Source organism: Bactrocera latifrons, unplaced genomic scaffold (assembly GCF_001853355.1).
Source record: "Bactrocera latifrons isolate USDA-ARS-PBARC rearing strain unplaced genomic scaffold, ASM185335v1 scaffold_5, whole genome shotgun sequence".
Classification (NCBI taxonomy): Eukaryota; Metazoa; Arthropoda; class Insecta; order Diptera; family Tephritidae; genus Bactrocera; species Bactrocera latifrons.
The window spans coordinates 2,741,503-2,764,180 of NW_017537156.1; the positions used below are offsets into that span (position 1 = coordinate 2,741,503).

Genomic DNA, 22,678 nt, shown 5'->3' on the forward strand with positions numbered 1-22,678 from the left:
AGTATATTTATTATTCTTCACGGCTAAAAGAAAGAATAAATATTGCTCTGCTTTTGTTTCAGATTTTATATCGGTTATATTAACTGGTAGAGGGGTCAGCAAAACTGCAAAATTCAAATTTTTAATTAATGGATCGTATTATCGTATAAGTTTAGCATACACATTGCTAAACCGAAGCTATAAACTCGTCGCAGCTGCATTTTAGAGCATATAATGATATAAAGAGATCTTGGTCAATTTGTATGGAAGCTAGTATATGCTCTAGAGCTTTGCTTTGCCGAGACATGTTTGGAAACTGAAATGTGACGCCATAAAACATTCCTGAAGCAATTTCGAAGAAGGATGCCGAGTTAACAGTCCTTGGCCGTGTAAAAATTCGGGTCCGTTCCGGTTACTGAGGTTACTTAGGTCCGACTAAGGAATTTTCCTAATGAATTTTCAACTTTTCTGTTCATTTTTCCACAAATTCAATAATTTCACTAATAACACTTGCGACTCATCAAGTTAATGCGCGAAATCTGCAAGAAATTCGCTGTTCGCCAATTTAAACGCTACCCTTGGCATTTCCTAAAGGCTTTTAAGTCCAATCCATGACGCATACCAGCAATCAGAATCATCAGAATATCTTTGAATCCTAATGGTATCTATAATTTACCTTAATCTGCTCCATAACAGCATTCTTATCAACTTTAGTTGTAGACGTAAATAAGGCAATCTTTATCTGCGATAAATTAAGTTAAATACGAGAAAAGTCCATTTCAATTTTGATTACGAATTTACGAGCATCATTAAGTGCAACACGATGTGTGAGCATAAAAGAGGAGAAGAGCCCGTTATTGAATGTCCAGCATTTCAGCGGTCAAAAGAGTGAGTATTCGGAAACGAAATTGAGAATGTCTTTAATGCGAGTGAAACTTATCAGAGAAGCTCAATCTCGTTGAGTTCGGCGAGCTCGGCAGGCGAGCGATTCGAAGCTTGTACGCGGCTAAAAAGTGCTCATTCCTTTTGGTAATACTTCTGCTACAAAATTCTAATGAACATTTATGTATGTGTGTGTATGTATAGAACTTGCTATTTTTTTTTTGTTGCCAACAAATTTGGCTGACCAAGCGTCTGAAACTCACTCGCTCGACTAGATGGCGAGCTGATAGTCTGTGCTCGCCCAATTCAGTTCATATTATAGACCGACCTTTCGCTTTGATTGGTTATGGCAGGGTCAACGCTGAGTTCTTATATTTTGCATTTTATAATTAACATTTTATTGTAGAATTGTGATTCTATTTTTTTTTAAAGCACCCGACATTGAACAGCGGACACCGGAAACGTGATGTACTATATTATGAAGAATGTTTCTAGCACGATCCTGACCACTTTAAAACTTTTGGGATTATATTTCATATAATTTTTTCTACAGTACCTAAGTTCAAAATTTGATGTAAAACTCCTTCAAGACATATAAGAAATTAAATGTAAAGAAACATCACATTTAAGGTGGATCCCATTCTAAAACCTATATAATATCAAAATTAAGATAAGAAAAAAATTAGATGAAGTTTACATTAGAAATTAGTAGAAAGCTTGAATCAGCATTCTCGGACTGGATAGACCGATAGATAGTACAATTGGCTTTGCACTGCGATCTATGGTTTGTTGTGCCCTCTCCTATATTAAATATGATAACATAGGTCCAGCATACTGAACAACTCCCGGAGCCTGCTAAGCACGCCTGAGGTGATGTGATCCCTGTCCATGTAGATGGAATATAGGAACTTCTAGGACTCGATAGGAAAATAAATTTCTTCTAACCTGAAGTTTTTTTAGATAAGATTAAGAAACTGAAAAATATAATAAAAATTATTTGTTAACATTACTGAGGTATTAATCTTAATAGGGAGTTAAAACCATAAAAGCTGATTTTATTCTAATCTATTTCCCTTAAGAATTAAGATACCACAGCTCTATTAGTTTCAGAGGATGTTTATTTTACAATAATTCACTTAACTGATGTTTAAACATCACGCTGGAGAGAATATTTTTAAGCTATGATCATAGATCAATTCTCGAGCGGAAGAAACTGCTTCCAGCTGTCATATATTCCTATAATTTGTAAAAAATGGAGTGTGAAGCGAACGAATGAAGTGTGAGTGCTAAGTGAAAACAAGTGTCAGGTCGATAGAAAAGTATAGAACGACAAAAAGTCCGAAAACCAACCGATCATGCAATAGCACAGCGTTGAAGTACAGCTTAGCAACACAAGAAGCCAGCGGCGAGGGCACTCAACGCCACAACAACTATGTATGTACACATGTATGCCTACGAGCCCTTGTTGTAAGTGTGCGAAGTGTTTAAGCAAGTATGTGGCAGCTATTTTCGTACGCACATTCAACATCTGCTCCCGATATGTTGAAGTGAATGGCGTTTGAGACACGCCGATCCGGTACCACCACCGCCGCTATGGGAATAATATTCGGAGCCGCGCTTGCCTAGGAGTGATTTTAAAATAGTCGCGCGGCGCATAGCACATGTGGCAAGACAAATATTTAGCCGCCAAGTGCAAGTGGTGTTTACCAACTTAACAGGCTTGTTGGCGGCGCGGCATATTCTCGTAAACAAATTTGTAGAGGCAGTTTTTTGCAACAACAAATTTTTCAACGAGCCTATGCGCATGCTCATACGTAGATATGTGTATAAGAAAGTATGTAGCTAGTATGTAATGTGGCGGCTAATCTAAATGCAAATGCGCGGCTGTGAAACCCAGTCACACAGTGACCTTCACCTTTTGCTAGATAGTGGAACCACCAGCAGCTGGGGGCTATAGCCACATAGCATATACTATGTTTGTGCGAGCACATGTGTAACAACAACAATATAGTTGATTGCAAAGTGGTGGTCATAGCGGCATGTTTAGAAGCAAGTTTGGCGTTTAATTAAAATATTGTGGCGTTTTTGGTTGTTGCTACTCTTTTTGGCGTCGACTATGTATGATAAGTAATTGGATGCTTTTAAAATATCGAGAAATACAAAGTGCAAAAGAGTAAGAGATACACATACATACATAAGTGTAGTAGCCCTACAAAGCAGTGCCAATATAATAAAAGAGTTTAAGTCAACTTAAGTAATATTAGCTATTCTGACTTTTGATATCGGCGTTTCCGACACACCAGCAGAAAAGGCATTTCAAATCTAATTGAGGTCTCCGACGTTTCTTTTATGGAGTTCCAAACTTCGTAGCAAACTTAATGTACACTGTCCGGGGTATAAGCATATTGGGAAAAACTGCAGGTATACATTGGCATATCCCGGTTAAACAAGAATTTAATTTGCTTTCTAGTATCCAGAACGAAGCTGCGACAGCGTCACTCCCGATTCTTGTGGCAACTCGTGCTCTTCGTCTGTACTTGGTGATGGTTTGACTCGGTACAAATAAGGTTTGTTGCGTCCGAAGTCTGTTCGGCGTATTGTTTTATGTCGTCGACGTTGTTATGGAAGGACCTCTTGATGTTCTTAGGATGCGATTTCGCTCTGTGAAAGCAGCCCAGCAGAAACGCCAGGGAGAGGAATTCATTATTTTCCTTAACTGGGAGCATACGGGTTTCACTGTGTAGGTGCAGTGTTCTTTTTCCAAGATTTGAGCAATTGAATACGGAATCCTTAGGACGCCCTCCCCTCAATATTCACTCAAATAAGTTCAAACCCTATTTGATCCGCATTGTTGCATTCTTTACTCCACAGTATCTTGTGTGATTTTATACAGGAATGTACAGCTTAGCGCCCAAAGAAAACCAACTTCAGCTAATAGCGCCAATTACCGTTGCATATTGAACTAAAACACCTAATTGAGCGTGTAAAAGAGGGGTGCACCATATACTCACCTAAATTACCGTTCCAACGTCGCGCATCAAGCTTTTGATGGTCGCAAAGAAATGTGAAATGAACGGAATTTGCACCAAATGTGGCAAATAAGCAGTTACAGTCTAAATAGGGCATGAGGAAGTCTTCAAAAAGGAAAACACCTCATGCTTCGCTAAGCCACATTGCTACCAAGTTGGAAACTGGTGCATGCCAAATTCCCATTTATCATCTCCCATTACGCTGTACTTCTATAAAGTTGTTGTTGGTTTGGGCAATTACGAGCACATGTCGCTTACTTGCTGATAGAATTCCTCGCAAAGAGATGCGAATCTGTGTGTGTGTCCATGTATTTACATGTATTAGTAACGGCGCCTTAAGTCAAGGCCTCCAACAACCAACAACCAAATCTGGCAAATCGAATGCAATTATTTGCACTTCGTTATGTGGTGCACGGACTGTATGAAGGAATGTGGCAAGAAAAAATATTTATTGGTGAAAGAAAGGTAATATTTAATTTGAAGTTGGCTGTTATGCGGTCGATGGTAGAACGAAATATATTTGTCGATTTTGAGTACAAGTAAGTTAAGCGCTGAGGACGGTAGCAGCGTCAAAGGCGCCACATATCAACGTAAGCTTGCAACAAGCTTGCATTTTGCGCTTTGTCATGCATGAAGCTTACAATGTATCACTTTTTTAAATAATCATTGCAGCAATTATCGTCGACAGCAGTCAAATGCGTGCATGTCATGGCGTAACAGTAAAATACTCAATTACGCACATATTTATTTATGATGACTCACACTCAAACGGAAGCTAAGCCGTTATTGGCTCGATTAATTGCGTAGTAGCTGTGGCATTTACAGTTACTTGAGCGTTATAAATGCAAAAAATATGCATACAAATAAAAAAAAAATATTTTTTAATAATTGCACAAGTTCGCTGAACAAATTTTTTAATTGCCAGCACAAATGAGTGGCTTCAGCAGAAACACAAAAAACAAAAATGCATAAAAATTATGGCAAAAAAAAAAAAACAAAATTGTGCACAGCCAATCAGCGACATGTTGCACTCGTTTGTAATTTTTAATTTATGGCCTGTAAAAGACTGAGAGAAATTAAAATCAATTGGACGAGGGCCATTTGCCGCAGCCGCAAAGGTCGTCAAGCAGTTGTTGATAAAAATAAGAGACGAAAAACAATTTGCACCCATAAGAAACGGTTAATAGCGGAGAAGAAAGTGCACAGAGCACTATAACTAGTTATAACCGTTATGCACATGTTTATGTGTATAAGCACAAACGCTAACAAATTTGCCAACAGACGGCAGCCAAATGAAGCGGCAAGCTGTAACTCAAGTAGCGCACAATCAGCAACAACAACAACTCTAACAACATTTATCAAACAATTATAGCAAGAGCTGCTGTTGTTCGACGACGATTAACAATTTGTAGGAGTAGCAACAGTAGCCGGCCGTGGGCAATAACAACAACTACAACTACTCGCGATGTTGTTGTAACATCAATTTTGCTACTATTTTTGCCACTGTGTTTAATTAGAAAGTCAAGCCGAAAACCAATAACAACAACAAAATCCAATATCAACAACAACAAYAATAAGCAGTGGTACAGCTGCACAATGACAAAGATAAAATGGCACAGACAATACAGCCGAAACTTCGTGTCGTCTGCACACTGCTTTCGCCGCTCCTACGCTGCTTTGCATTTTGTCAACAACAACAACAGCGCCGATTGCAGCGTAGCGGTCAGCAACAACAAGCGCATGCGCACATACATACAAACATATATTTATAGCGGAATTGCAACGAAAATAAAATACAATGTGTGTATGCGAGTTGGCAGCAAATGGCGTGGTAAAACGTGAAATACGGATAGCAGAACGCGCCGATAAAATTTTTTATTAAAATGTGCAAGATAGTAAACTAGGTGCGCATTGTGGGACGAAATTGATAGTAAATTGGACAAACATTCCAGAAAAAGAAATAAAAATAACTTTTTGAAAGCTAATTGACCCAATTAAAAGAGAATTTAAAATGCTCTAAGGGTAAAGTCAGCGTCCGGTGTGTTAAACTTGAATGTGGAATGGACACACTAACCACCTTGGTAGGGTTCGCGATCCATCTAAAACCTCTGCCGTATTTTGGGCCCAGCAACCGGTTGCAATGTAATTTCCACATTCAACTGACAAAATGTCAGTTCTTCCGGCATTTGTGTTTTAACCACAACCACATCGATACTGCATGAGGGGCTAAGGGCATAAGGGCTCCTGCTCCCCGTGGTTCCAGTTTTGACCAGGGTTTGGACCCTGTACGCACATTCACACATGAAGCTACCCTAATTCTCTGTTAAACGCCTTCGCCGCCTAAGCAATTCACGCGCAAAAGATCCTAACTGTTAGGCTTTCCGACTAGTGGAGATCACACCGCTAACATTTAGACGTCTATTAGTGCAGCTAATCCCCATATCATCCAGATCCTTAATTTCCGAGAGGTACTTGCACCCAGTCCTCGACCCGCGTCCCACAAAAACACCCCACCATCTAGAAGCGTCACATACCGGATGATGACCCCGTTTACCCGAACAATCAGTGAGCGAACCGCCGAAAATCTGATTTTTTTTCATCGATATCTCCACCCCCACATCCAAGGCTCCAATATAATATTCTATGCCAAATTTCGTTAAGATGCTTTGTCAAAAACCATTTGGAGAGGTCCGATATCGGCGGATTCCACAAATGTGCATCTTTGTGGGTAGAAAAGTTTAGTGCAAAACTTCAGTTTGTTATCTCAAAAATCGTGGAACTGAGGCACAAAAATAAATTGTGAAAGTTAACTAGTATTTAGACTAACCCAACCGTTTAACTATACTCTAGCATCACTTTTAACCCATCAAGATTACCTGGAACTCGCTACGCATGGACTTACCGGTTACGCAACCGTTTAAAGTATTTGTTGCAAGTTCAGCAGCAGAGCATAAAATAAAGAAAAATAAAAGTTAGAACAACAACAATGTAAAATGTGAAAACTTGTTTTTGTTTTCTGTTTTTGAAACATTGCCTACAAACTTGCATAACGTATAAATTAATGAGTTGCAAGAGCAACTTTAGACCTTCACAGCTCGGCTTAGTGCCGACGCGTTTCTACATTCTTCATTGGACTTTATTGAAATGAGAATTGCGTTAGTGTGAGCGCGGCAATATGCAATTGTATTGCAATGACCAATGGTTGATGCTGTTGTTGCTATTGTTGCTATTGTCGCCGCACAATGCATATATTATTGTTACATGTTGTTGTTGTTGTGAGTTTATGCAATTTTATTATTGTCACTAGCATTGTCACAGACAACTGCTTGCAAATGACAATGATTGTTGGAGTTGTTATTGTTGTTGCGTCTGTTTATGGCATCAGCATGCGCGACAAGCCAAACAACCACAGCAATAACAGTCTACCGAACATTAGCGGTGACTACAACCATAATGGCGTTGGTGGTGGTGGTGCTGTTGTTGTTATTGTTGTTGCAGCTGTCCTCCACAACGAGAATCTGGTCGGCAATTGTCATCTTTCGCTGTTGACTACTTTTATATATTATGCATTATATATGCATGTTGTTGTTGTTGCGTTGGCCTGCCCATTGCAGTGAGTGCATTTTTCGCAAATTTCATGCAATTTTGTTTAATTAATTGAATTGAAACGAATTGAATGAAATGAACTCAAAAGCCAATTGGCGACTGCAACAGCAGCGACATTAGAATAACGGCTACGCCGGCAACAACAACAAAACGCACTACATGCACCAGCCAACAGTGCAGTCGCGCTGCCGCTGACCGCGTGACGCGGGTGTAAGCGACTGTGACACTGTCGTCGGCGCTGAATTAATTAGAAAAGTGTTTGCCGTCGCACAAACGCACACACACAAGCACCAGCGACCAATGCATATACCATACATGCAATGGCATGCAAAGTGGCTTACAATGCTACATTTCTTGTTGTTGTTATTATTCGCTTGTTCGTGGCATTGCATTGTAGCTTGGCCTGAGAATCGGGTGCGGCTGCAGCCACACTTGTTTCTGTCGTGTTGTTATTGTTGTTGTTGTTGCGTATTTCGCAARTACTGCACTTGCAACAGCTAGCAGTACACTCCTATTTAAATTGAAACATTGAAATAGTCTGCATATGTATGCAGCCAYGTACGTGTGTGTGTGTGCATTAGCATAAATGTGTTTGTGCGCATGCGCATATGGAGCTTAATTATATAGTTTAGAATGCTGTATTTAAGTAGTTAATGTGCGACTTTAATGTTGTTTAACTCGCAAGTGTTGTATAATTAAAGCCAGTGTTGTTGTTATTGTTGTTTATATTCTTAAGTTTGTTGCACTATGCGCCTTCAGTTGGCGGTAAGGCGAGTAGTGTGTGAAAGCATTTGCGCGACATTCACATTTATTAATTAATTTAAGTAAACTATTTTCGAAAGTATAATTAAATTTACAATTTACTTGCGATTATCATTAACCACAATTAAACCACTTCAGAAGCAATAAGTGATATTAAAAGTACTGTAGTGAATATAAGAGTGTGACTTTTAGTGAATGCTTCCGTCTTTTTGGCAAGGACGATGACCGAACACCATCAAACGGGCATAACTCTTGCTGAGGAGTTTTTATATGTATATATTAGAGTAGGTCAAAAAATGAGTATTTTTTCAATTGGCGCCCTTTTAATTGTAACGAGAGGTGGTCTGGCTAACTTTTTTATATTTTGCTTATTATCAGGTAGAAATATTCATAGAGCAACCTGAAGAGATTCAAGAGTTGGCAGTTGATACAGACTAATCGACGGTTCGATGTAGTTTGTGAGCTAGTGGAATCATTGGTCTATATTTCTTCAAAAATTATGATGGCGAGAACGTAAACGTCAACTTCGACCGTTATCCCGCCATGATAACGGACTATTTAGTATCTGAAATTGCAGCTCCTGATCTCGGCGACATTTGGTTTTAATAAGACGGCGCCACTTCCCAGACATCGCATCAATAAATGGATTTATTGGGAGAACACGGAGAGCAGATAATTTCACGTTTTGGGCCAGTCGGTTGGCCATTTAGATGGTGTGATATCATTCCATTAGCCTTTTTCCTGTGAGGATATGTAATGTCTAAATTCTATGTGGACAGTCCCGCTTCTATGTAAACCTTAGAGCAAAACATTACGCTTATCATTTGCAAGTTATCAAAAGAAATGCTCGAACGAGTTATTGAAACTTGGACTCAAAGGATTCACCATCTGACAAAACATTTGAAAGCCATAATCTTCAAAGAACAGTTGCCAAAGAATGTTCTTTCGATTGATAATAAACATTTTCCATTAAATTTGGAGTTTCTGTGTTTTTTCTTAAAAAAAAGTGGGGAATATCGAAACAGTTCACATTTTATATGGAAATTCTCTCTACCTCAGCGCTATCTAGCGTGTATAATGTGACTGAGGAGTCATTGAAAATTGGTTTTAAGTACATTCCGTTCTAATTTACAACTCTTGGACTGTAAAGTATTAAGTAAATGTATTTATCAAAGATGCTCAGTTTCAGGCTGTCACACTAGACGTGCGCTTAAAAGCATGGGCTTGTATTTGGCTTTGTATTAAAAACATAAGTTTTCTCATCAAATTAAGTTCTTGAGTTGTGTATGTAGCAGAAATAAAATGAGCTTCTTCATAATGTGACTAAATACAGCCATCTATATCTGGATTTGGTACATTGGAGAACATTCTAGAATTGTGTGGCTTATTTTACCGGCATCGATACATCGACGACTCTACCAACTACCTCAGGGAACTTGGAAACCCCTCTAGCGATTGGTTTAATGTTCAGTAGGAATATATCTAAAAGCTTCCTATATATTTTTATTTTAGTTTGGGGATGTATGAAAACGATTATGATTTCACTAATAACAGATTTTCGTATAATGTAACACCAATTAGTAATTATGTTTATTATGTTTCTTTTAAGGCTATCGATCGTAAAAGTAGTCATTTTATTATAAATATTTTAACCCATTTAAAGTTTTACTAAACTTTCTATTTGAAAAATTCTACTCTGCTCAGTTTAAACATCAAACCTATATCGCAATTGATATATAGTATATAAATATACTATACTCTATGTGCAATATGTAATACTTCTGTATCGAATGCAAATGAAATTGTGTAGATAATATGTAACACTTGCTAGTTATTGTTGGTTTGTTCATTTTTAATCTCAGTAATAACTTTTTCTCACGTTGTTAATCGCTTATGCTTTTTCGATCTATCCACAGCAATAACAACGACCACGATTCACAGGGTTTGCATATAAATTTAGTATAATTCATTTATTTCTTACACCTGTATGTGTATGTTTGTCCGTATGTATGTATGTATATATGCATGTAATTGGTGCAAGTTCCATGCTGTGAAATGGCGAGAATATTGTGACTTTACGGTTTCGTAGATAATTCTTATTAAATCAAACTCTTATGATTGCCATTAACTGGAGCCATTTCGCTCCCACGTTTGCAACAACAATAATAAAAAGTAAATCCGTCAATATTCACATTATATTATACATGATTTTAAGTAATTTATATTTGCTTTATGATTTATTTAATTGGGTCATTCACAAATTATTCCTTTGCGGAGAAGAAATGCACTCACTGCTTGAGCTAATTAAGAAGCTTTTTAATATAAAGCCTTGTAGCTTTCAAAAAATTCTTCCATAGTCATGACTTCAATAAAAAAATACTTAAAACAAGCTTGGTACTACATAATAGTCGCTGATGTGGTATCCAATTGGAGATTGCAAGTGTAGCTATGTCCTTCTCCAAGAGGATGGAGCCATATGTAGAAGTTCGCCCAAGTGAGGAAAGTTCTCTGAGCGCCGTTCATTTGGAAGTGGCCAGAAATAATTCTTTTACATGTGGCTTAAGCAGTTCTCGACTTCCGGTCTTAGACCGATTATCCTCTGGGTAGCGAAAAAAACATCGGTTTGAAGGCGAGCTAAAGCGAAACATCTCCGCCACAGGGTTGTGCGCTGGCTTTGTGACCCGTCACATTACAAAGAAAGCAGCCTCCGTTTAGAGATACCCCTTTTGATGACGCCACAGCAAACGTATTAAGACCGAATTTCCTTTACACCTACTAAATTTTCTGACCGTTGAACCTTCCCTCAATATCCTCAATTTTATTTCCGTGAGCGCTTGGTATAACAAATATTGCAGTATTTCATGTGAAATTTCTATTTGCCTGCACCTTCGTTAGCAATTGCGAATATTTTTCGGAAAAATTGCAACAAATAGCCTTAAGCGATTTATTTGGAAACGCAAAAGAACATTTTACTCACACAACAAACATAACAGTCGCCAAATAACCAAGCCATTGGTAGCAAGCATGCTGAGTGCCGACCAGCTGACTGTCAAATCTAGTCAATTAACATTTTATGGACTCACTCCATTAATCATCTTATTTATTATTGTTTTAGACAACAAAAAACAGCAAAATACAAAAATGAATGATATCAGCAACAGCACTTAAATCGATACAAGCTTGTCTGTCCAGTAATAAAAGTATGCGTGCACATATATCACACGGCCGAAATCAAATCTAATCTGAGTCTCTGAAAGTGAACAAGGGTGAGCAAAAGAGGCTGGGTTCAGCAGTAACGAGTTGTGTGCCTCGATTTGCGTACAACTTTTCGTGTCTTCTCTTTTGTAATCGAGGCGTTTGTGCCACGCAACAACCGTGGCATGTCAAGTCGTGTACCACTGCAACTTCAGCGCGAACTCCAACTTCCAAATTCACTCTACGTCAGACAAGTCAAGTCAATTTCGTAGCGGAATCACCCGCTGGACATCACGCGCGCCAAGTCAAGCAGAAGTACTTAGAAAAAAAGAGTACCGAAAAAAGAAGGATTTCTAAAATATTGCCGTAAATAGGCGCATTGATTGTCCAACGTGGCCGCGGCTGGCTTGCCCACCATTGTTCGAGTGGAGCTTATGAATTAAGCGCAGCTTTTGTGTGTGTGCATGTAGTCATATACATAAATATCTCTGTATGCAAATGTATATGTGTTGGTCTGCGTTTGGCTCGGCAACAATTGTTGCAGCTGCCACACCGGCAACTCTGCGCGACGCTGTGGCCGGGGCTGCATGTCATTACTCATTTTTATGCGAAATTGCGAAAAATTTGAATTTTATGTCGAAAGTAAATTTTGCTAATATAAGTCGCAACAATAATAGCAAAGCTGAAAATAAGTGTGGTAGAAATATTAACAAGAGAATACGACATCAAGCTGGCTGGCTAAGCACAATGGTATAGGAAATGATTTTGAAGTGTTGTTGGTGGCACGTGAAAAGGGCATCACGATTTTAGCTGCCGGCGATGTGCTGGCGAAATTGGTTATAATACAAAAGTATATATAAGAAATAATACATAACATATAAGAAAAAACGAATTGTCTATATAAAATGAGCAAAGCAACGAAAGTGAGAAAATTTTGATTATTAAAAATTTAAAAAAAAATTTGATATTTTGTTAATATCTATAATATAAACTAGGAAATTATTGAAAAATATGTATATATTTTAAACTTATAATTGTCTTCTATTTGTTGCAGCTAAGAGAGTAGCGAATCGAACATGCAACTGGTATAAAAAAGAGACACTGGCACAAATTGATAGATGTGGAATAGCAACGATATATGCTACGGCAATGATATACAAAACAAAATAATCCTTCTCATGTAGTGAGGGATTTTTACAAAAGTTGTAAAGTGACAAATTCGCAACTTGAATTAAAAGCTGATTTTTTATTTATATTCTCACAAAAAACATAAGAGCTGGATATGAATTCACATTTAGACCATTTGACGAGAGAACAGTGCTCAAATTGTAAGACTTGCTTGTCATATGTGTTGAATACAAGAGGTTTAAAATTTCATAAGAAAAACATATATGTATATATGGAACATATATAGAGACAATATATAAAATATTTTTTAATAAAGGTAGTTGTTGTGGCAACATGAAATATTTATACTTTTTTGTGTCAAATGATGGCAAAGGACACCCCTGGGACGAATGTGACTTCCAGTGGTATATAGAAATTTGCGGTAATGGAGATGTTAATACATATATAGGATGATAACTTCTCTCAAACCAAGATTCTGAAAAATAGTGTTAGTGAGGGTATGACAAATCTCTGAGAGTTTCTTATAATCCTACTCGTTGTCATTATTCATCACAATTTAGGAACTGCCGGTATTATTACTCAAAACCAGAAATAAAAAAGAAACATAAAAAACATAATGATAAACGAGTACAAACGATGGTATATTAGTCATCTGTTCTAATACCTGAGAAGTATTGTCTAAAATTGCGCTCAAAATACTCCCGATCCTTAGATCTTTCAATATTTACTAACTAGTCCCTCTTAGGCCATTTATATGGACCAACTTTTATATCATTTTGGATCCCTCTAGGAGTGACAGTTCGTATGTTGTTTTTAAGTATTAATTTAGGAAATGCTCTCAAAACTTTGAAGGCGTTTTTTCTCGGAGCACTGCTTTCAGAAAGGGTAAGGAAAATTTCTTTGAAACTGTTGGACTTAATGACATGAAATTACACACAACGTTCCTAGATATATTTGTCAGGTAATGAAATAAGATTTGTAACAATAATTTCGATTATTTAAGACGGTCAGAAAAATCTTTTTTGTTTTTACAAAAAACTACTTTTTTTGGGGAGCCGTCATTAAATCATAAACAAAATTTCTACAAATTCTGCGATCGTAACCGCATCCAGCTAATGTAGTAATAATTTAAAGCAAAATTTGAGTTTTTGCATTTTACATAATTTTAATCAGGAAAATGTTCCTCACCGCCAGACACCATTTATTGGCGTTGCTCTTAAAGATCGGCTAAAAGCTTAAGGGAATGAAAAATTCACCAATTTTTAAAGTACATTTATATTATTTTATTTAATAAAATTTTCCCATAAAAAAATCACAAAAAATGCGTTTTTTCTGACTTGAAAGCTGGACTTAGATCGCCTTAAGGAAATAAATCGCATTTTCTTTCTATGCAGCTAAGTATGCCTAGCAATTTATTTAAATTGTATTTTGCGGTTAAGATCAAGTAATTTGTGCTTGGAATGAAAATTGGCGGACTAGAAGCGAATTACGGTAAGAATTATGGCGACGCCAGGTTCAGAAAAAAATAGTCCGAGACCTTGGTTGGTGAATAAAAGAAAGAGCCAAAGCAAAATAAATCAGTTTCAGGCAGTAATTTCCTTAAAACCAACAACGACAACAAACAAATGTGTATTAGCGTACTATTAGTTTAATACAAAAACAACAAAAACATAGAAAGGATGCAATGGTATTCTAATTTGGCAATAAAAGCAGCTTCAATGCGGCTAATCTTGTGAAAGTCACAGCTTACACTTAACCGCGCTGAGTAGGTTAAAATATTGCATACATAATATGCATGCTTGCACGTGTGTGTGTGTGTGTTTGTTTGTTTGGCACCGTTGACACGGTGATGGCAAATAATAAAACAATAACAAAACAGAAGTAAAAGAAGGTTGCAAGAGGCGAGTAGCAAAGTAGCAGCAACAAATGACCAATAATCATGGGAACCAATCACACCGATCAGTGATGCATGCCACACTACCAACCATTGCTGCCACATTTCGATGGCGCAGGCAGAGGAAAAAGAAGAAAAGTAGAAAAGTCATAATCCCGATTGTAAAATTTGTGTATCCCAGTTACCGCGGGGACTTCACATTCTCTTTGATAGCTGATGAGCGCTAGAAAATCGAAAAAAAAAAAACGTATGCAAAAGCAATAAATGAAATGCAAAGATGTTGCACATGCATGTTGCAACAAAAGCATTGGTGGTCAACAGCTCCGACTACAAATTAGTTTGGATAGATGCGCGCGCGCATTTCGCTGCAATATTGACAAGAAAAAAAAAACAACAAAAACAATAGTTACAACAGCGTTCGCTCATCAGCGCCGGCAAACAAGCGAGTTGCAAAAGCAGAAAACGAGTAAATTACAAATAAATAAAATCATGTCCACTCATTAAGTGCTGCAAGCGAAATATGTAAGTGTATGTGTTTGTGCATGCACAATTCATAATGAATGTTGTTGGTGGTGGCGGCGGACTGACAGCGAGTTGGCGTAAGGAAACAATCGGCGCTCCCACTACAGTTACGCCCTAAGGAGGTCATGCAGCAAATACATACCGCTGCAGTGGCAATGCAACGTACCACCATCGGCGTTGTGGCACAGTATCACCACCGCGGCACAGCGCTTGGTCAGTAACAGCGGCAACGGCAACCATTCCAGTGATCACAAGCTAGCGTGCTTTCGGTTCGTAAGCCGGCCGCCCAACAGTGAGCGGCAGCCGAAACTCAGCCGAAGTGTATGCAGTGCGGTGTCGTGAAATTAAACGAAGTGAACTGCAATCGTCGTATGGATTGATCACCTTTCTCTACTCATTACCGCCCGCCGCATTTCGCCAGCCTGCATGCCTCATGCAAGCTCGACATGGCATTTCTTTGGCGTTCGGCACCTTTGGCTTGCGCCCAGGCAGTTTGTTTTTCGTTTCGGCGCTGCTGTGCCGATGATGAATGCTGATGAATGTCTGCCGGAATTTAGCTGTTAGCTCGTTGATTTCTCGGGCTCAGCTTGGATTGTAATTCGTGATTGGCAGCGGTGGCGGTAATGCCGTTGAAAGTGTGAAGTTATCTGTTTTTGTTTTCTGCTCTTTCTTTTTTCTTTTGTAAAAATGGTTACAGGAAATTGTTGTTTCGTTTTATATTTCCGATATAATTATTATTTTTTCGTTAAAATTTACAAGAGATCAAAAGGGGGTCTAATTGAGAGGAAACTAAAATGAGGATCAATTGACGTAGATGGACTCTTAATTAGAGAATGTTCATACATTTGCGGCTATTTTCTGTTTCTTTGCATACTGAAAAGTGGTATCGAGGACAGATATAGACGCTTAAGAAGTAATCTGCTTAGCCAATTATCCTCATGATGACCATTACTCTTACGGGCATATCTTCAGTATTAATATTTTCGTGAGTTATGTTTGCAGTTTTGAAGTTAACTCAGTTCATTAATTCAATTGGAATCACAGGTGGAAGAATTTTGAAAAGACAAAATGGAACCTTCAAGATTACTGTAACTTAAAACACTGTTTTCCCGGGACTTATATACTTAGTTTAATAGCTTATATATAATTATTAACTCAATACTAATTCCAAGTCGAAGAATTTTGAGAATGCAACAGAAAAACCCTCAAAGAGATTGTAACTTGAAATCTTGCCTTAGAGACTGATTTTTGTACCAATAGAGAATCTATACGCATATCTATACGTAGATGAATATAAACCGTATAAATATCGTAGACGCGTCCATCGAAGCGAAATCGTTCGGCTAATTTTAGAGAGTGTGCTCTATGTCAAAGATGGCACACTTAGCCTCGAGCTCACACGTTCTAAAGGATGAATCTCGGAAGCTATTACTCGGACTTGAAAATTTTAGGACAATATTCTAGAGTTGTTGTATAATTTAATAAAAAAAAATGTTTAAAGTCATGTAACCCCTTAAACCACTTTCTAAACCTAAAAAATGCCACAGAGTTTGAAAACATTTGATCAGTTCAGGTTAAGTCAAAACTTGACGAGGAAAAATGCATTAAAAACATCAAAAATATGCAAATAATAAAACAGTAAAGTAATAAATGCAAAAGGTTAAATTAAAATCAAGGTGAAGACTAGAACTCGTTGACTGACTTGACTTTCCGAAAACGCCTCCTACGATGACGGCGACGATAGTAGTCCTTATACATTAGCAACAGTATTAGCTTAGCTGCATAAATCTCTGGAATTACAATTGCAAATGGCATAGAAAAATGAAATTGGCATACCAGCAGCACTTGGAGCCGCAAAATGAAGAAGATGAGCACTTAATAGCCCGAAAGCGGTTGCTGTTTCAATGTGGCGAGCAGGTTTCAACCAATGACGGCATTCATTTGCAACTTAGACACGCGGAGTGAAATGTAAAGTAGGCAATACTGATTACCGATCGCGAGAGAGTGTGGGAGCGCAAGGCACGCTGTTTGATTGAGCGAGCCGAACGCTGCTGCTGTTGAGCGCTTTGCAGTTTTAACGGCATGCGGAGTCTACCAGTGCGGATGTGGTATTTGGTCTTGGCTTTTTTTGGGTGGCAGTTCGGTGAGTTTAAAAGTCTTGAGCTTGGCGCGTGCATCACGATTTCGCGTGGTTGCGCGGTCGCGCTGTCGAATGCACTGTGGGAGGCGTTGAGCGGCGCGGCAACTGTGCGCCATTGAGTCACTGAATGGGCTCAAAAATAATCATTTTGAAATTGACTCAAGCAATGATGGCATGATAGCGTCGACGTTGTAGGACGCAGAATGTTGGCGCGCCAGCTACTTAGACTTCGGCTCATTCATTCAACATCAAATCGTTCTAATACGAACGTTTATATTTTTGTCAGCACTTGGGCTAAGCGAGTTCGAGTTCGAGATTAGAATAGAATTATTATGTGCTGTTACTGTGGACACCAGCTTTGTGGGGTAATCGCGTTTCGGATTGGAATGTGAAGGAAAACGCTTTTGGGAATAAATATATTTTTGTTGTATTATTTTCCAGTTTAAGCAAACTATTAGCTAATTTAGGGTAATTTTGATTATTGCAGTGTAAGCGATGATATGGAAGGCAGCATTCTACTTCATTGTGAACGTAGCGCAGATTTTTTATTTTACCAGAGGTATAGAGTCTTGATTCAAGGGCCGAAAAAAAACAGAAAAAAATTATAGAATTTCTAATTTTTTGGGAAATTTGTTTTATAATTGTTTTTCTTCAAACACTGTAAACAATTTATTCTCAAATGCAAAGCATACTAGTTATGTAAGTACAAATTGTAGTTAAATCTGTAGGTGGCGCAGGTGTCGAATAATTTTTAAAACTAAATCCACATAACAGTTGGAGAAATATTAAATACAAAAAAATCAAAATTATCAAAACAAAGTTTTAAACAAAATTTTCAAAAAAATATTTCAGAAAAAAAAATATTTTTCAAAAACAAATTTTTTCCAATATTTTTTTTTTGTCGCTTCCAAAATCCATGAAATTGAAAGACTACAACTCATTTATGATTTTTTTGAGTGCAAAATTATCAAAATCCAAAATTATCAAATCCACACTCTAGTTGGAGGAATAATAAATTCAAAAAATCAAAATTACCAAAGAAAGGTTTCAAAAAAATAAACAAAAAAAAAATTACAAAAGTTTTTCAAAAAACTATTTAAAAAAATGTGACCAATATTTTTAGTCGCTTAAAAATTTATGAAATTTTAAAAAACAAACTCTTTTATGGCTTCTTTTAGAACAAAATTATCTAAAGCACTTCGAAATCGTTGGGATCGTCAGTAATTCAATAAAGATCAAGTCGAATTATAGCGTAAAATTTAAGACTAAAGAAAATTTAGCATGGTTGTATATATGCGTATACTAGTATGTACATACATTTGCTAACTATATACTTTCGAATAGCGCAGAGTGCACCCTCCGCCTTCAAAGCGATTCGTTCGAGGGTGAGGCATGATCGCGTGTGCTCTAGTCAACTGGCATGCGATCGTGCGATCATATTCACAATAAAACTAGCGTTTAATTCGCACTAAAACAGGATTTATAGCCGCCACACCTTCAACTCAATAATCATTTAATGCGCTCAATAGTAGCGAGCGGCGCATTTATTGATTAACCACCAACAACCACCAAATGGGGCAAAAGCAAGCGTAGCAAATGGAGGTGGAAAAATAAAGCAAGATCAGACAGATCATGTTGGTAAAACCAAAGCCGAAGCGTTAAACGCCAAGCAGAACGAAACTGATGAATATACATGCATATGTAGAACTGATGCTGAACCATTAGCCAGACAGCTGGCAGTTAAGTGAATGTCAAACGAGACTGTATATATGTATGTATGTATATAGTATATTTATAACTACAAATATGTACAGGTATTCATATTATGTTAATATGTATGTATGCATGCATCGATAACAATTTGTCTTCCATTTTCAATTGGAAAAAATCCAAGACACTTTGCCATCGCGCCATGTGTCTGGAGATTGGAGATCATGGTCACCATATTCGACCACAAATATGAAATGTTCAATGCTTGAGGCATGAGGCTTGCGACTGTGCACCACAGTTGTGTAGTATGGAACCGTTGACAGTTACACATTGTTCAAATAACCAGTGGTCATCGACGTTCACGGCGCATATTGACCACCGCAAATTCTCAAGTGTACGCAATTATTAATATAAATTCAATTTACAATAATAACTCAATTAAACGCAGAATTTACTTGCCGCAGCTGTATGCGCTTTGTTGTTGTTATTGTTTAGTTCACTTAATTTCTGTTTAGCGAGTTATTTCAATGCTGTGCTGTCACATTTTCACACTTCCATTGCGCAATTATTTAGTAAGCATTGTGGTTAATTGATGGCGCTTCTGGCTGCCACTCAAAAGGATGCTGACAATTAAGTAATTGAAGTGGCGCAACGATAATGATAATTGTAATCGCAATAATTGTAAGATGTTAAGATATGCTGTCGGTAATTAGCCGGCGTAAATGTGGAATATTAGATTGTGAATGTTTTACCTAGCAATAAATATTGCTTCGCCGATGTTTAGTCGAATAACTGGCGTGCAATCTCGTTGTAGACCTGACGATCTGAGTTTGGGGGTTAAAGTTTTGACAACTTCTCCAAAAATGGATCAAGAATACCAATAATAAAAGTGTTTATACTGAGACTTCGGTAGTGGAATTGAAAGGCGAAAGGTTGGATGTCTGTTGTTTCCACTTCATCTTCTTCCATACAGCTTCTGCAGATGGCGTCTGTTAGGATTCCCAGCTTTACTGCATGTACAGCAATAGGGCAATGGCCCGTCAATAGCCTCAAAAATACGAGAAAAGTTGTCACTAACTTTAAGCTTTCCAGTATTTATATAATTAGTCAACTTTAAGCAACACTCAACAAATTCTTGGAATAAGTACTTATAGAGTAGTTAGTAGGCTAAAATATTCCAAGAAAATTACAAATTTCACGAGTTATTAAAATTTTGACGTATTTGCCGAAGTTCATATATCGAAAATATCATGTATACGACTTGCAACCAAATTTCCATCCACTGACTACTATCCACCATCCACCATAAACAACAGATATTCTAAGTATAAGGTTTAATGTGAAGATACATTTGTCGAAAATATCGAAAAAGTAATAGATATTCTTGAGTCAAAGCGCTATTCAAGTAAGGCTGGTACAAAAAGAAGCTCGTGGCAATAAGGGTGCCACTAAAGTTAACGAAAAAGAAACGCTTGGACCGCATTTCTAAAAGCGAATCGCTGCTGAATCACAAAAAATTCGTTGCTTTTCTGAAGCGGAAGGTTGCTGGTATTAAAAAAGAGGTCATTTACGAGAACGTTAAGCAAATTTCTCCTTGAAAAAATCACGGCGCAAAAGAGAGCGAAGACAGGATTCATACTCTGGAAGATAGAAGGTCTGCTATGTGCTTGGTTGTAATGGCAGGGAAGCACCTATACGAGTTGCTCCTCTACGGTTCAACTTTTAATTCGAATGTGTACCGACAACATTTAGACCGTTTGAAGGATATAATCGGACAGAATTAGCTAGCTCTGCTCAATAGCAGAGGGATTGTACTCCATCAGGACAACGAAAGGCCACACGTACAGATAGTGATTAATTAGAAGCACTTGGAAGGTGGTCGGGAAATTCTTATGCATCCACCTTATATTGTGGACCCAGCAATAAGTGCTTATTACCTGTTCCTGGCGAATAATTTTGTTGTTGAAAAATTCGCCACAAGAGAAGTTTGTAAAAATCGGTTTCCTTGCTTTTTGCCAATAGCGACGAGAATTTCTATGAGACAAGAACAAATTACCGAACAAAACGTTGTATTTACGAATTAAGTGGGATCATTTTAACGGAGTAAAGGCAAATGAATTTCTTTTTACTAGACCTTATATAAAGTCTCAAGAGATGCTATTAGAAAAATGAGTTTGGAAGATCTTAAGAATTGTATTGCTATCAGTTTTGTTGATTTTGAGGTGATTCTTACCCCCTGGTGCTGCCACCAAACTCAAAAGGGATGCTTGAAGCAAGTTGCCACGATAGTCAGGACTATGTAACTGGATCCGACTCTCATGTTAATAAGTCCAAAGACTGTCAAGTCTGTAGCATTTATCAAATTGTCGTTACTACAACAACAAAAACATAGTACTTAAAGAAAATATTTTAAAAACTATATAGCCGATGCCCTTAACTCTCAGCCACTTCTGATCCACAACAATTTGGCTTAAGTTTGCTCATACATCTTCAGCGACAAAATATCAGCGTCATTTCGAAACATCCATTTCGGCATAAGCAGCATTATCTAATAACATTGCTGGCAATTACCCTAACAATCCCGTCAACTCCTTGAATTGTTGTTGCATGTAGGCTAGATATTAAGTAAAAATGCAATTCTATGGTATGCACGCAGAGAGTGAAGGAAAAAAATGAGAAAATTTATTTCAAAACTGGTTTGAACATTGTAAATTCTTTTTAGCACAAGTTACGATGACTCGTCGTGGCAAGCAAGCGCTGCGGCCAGTAACTCAACGGCCAGGTGCATAATGTTTTGATTGCCTAAGTACAATTGCTTGCTTAAGCGTTTGCGGCAAGGAACAACGCCAGCGCTAAAGACGCTAAACAAGAAGTCGCTGAAGGTAACTGAGGCCAGGCGGCCACCATCAGCACTGATGCACCGCTGCGGCTGGTTGTTTGGCGTTATCTCAATTAATATACGCATAAAAGCGGGTGGCGCGAGAGAGGGGGCAAGGCAGTTATGTATGTATGTGACGGTCACCAYACAATACAACTAATCGCTCGTGGATGGGTGGCTTTGATATGCCAACAAAAGGCTGCAACAAATGTTGCCTGTAACAACAACAACAATGCTAGTGCAACAAACTACAACGAATTTGGCAATTTGCCTGCTACGCGTCAGCTTTGCTTTGGCTCGTTAAAAAACCGAGACTACAAACATAAACATATTCATATCTAATCGCATATATACATACATTAATACTAAATGCACTTTGTGTTTGCCTGCCGCACCACGCAGTGGCACTTTTGAGGCGGAGATTAGCGGCAATTAGTCGCTTAAAATTGTGCAACTCGTTGCGCATTGCCACTTAGGTGAGCTGTCTGGCTGCCAAGCCGTTGCATGCGCGCTTTCATGTTGCATGGCTCAATTTAATGCAATGGCATCAACTTAATTGTGGCAATTATATGAAAAATATGCGTGTTGTTGCGCTATACATGAGGTGAGGGCTGCAGCGTGCAACGCAATAAGTGCGTAGCTGCCACATAATATGTGTAGGTTTGTATAGACGTATGTTGGTTAATTCAAAAGGCACTCACCAGGTGGGCATTTGCACTCGTACATTAGACCATTCGACTGACGACAAGTGCCGCCATTCTGACACGGCGATGGCGCACACGGAATGTACTTGGATTCGCAATTTTTGCCGGTATAACCGCCAGGACACATGCATCTAAGGAAGAGAGGTGATGGAAATTAATTAGTTAAATACGACAAAAAGTGGAATTTTAGCGATAAGATTTTTTAAAATTATAAAATTAAAATGGTTGAATGTTTAAATATATTTTATT

At 38.0% G+C, this 22,678-nt stretch overlaps 1 protein-coding gene across 1 annotated transcript in view; it reads right to left on the reverse strand.

Annotated features, from left to right (window-relative positions):
• The window catches only part of LOC108973733 (neurogenic locus Notch protein), a gene marked incomplete in the record, with an annotated part of 153,922 nt that overhangs the window by 14,154 nt on the left and 117,090 nt on the right, over positions 1-22,678 (reverse strand). The window contains 1 exon segment of the mRNA XM_018941188.1: positions 22,427-22,560. Within this exon segment, the coding sequence (XP_018796733.1) occupies positions 22,427-22,560 (134 nt within the window).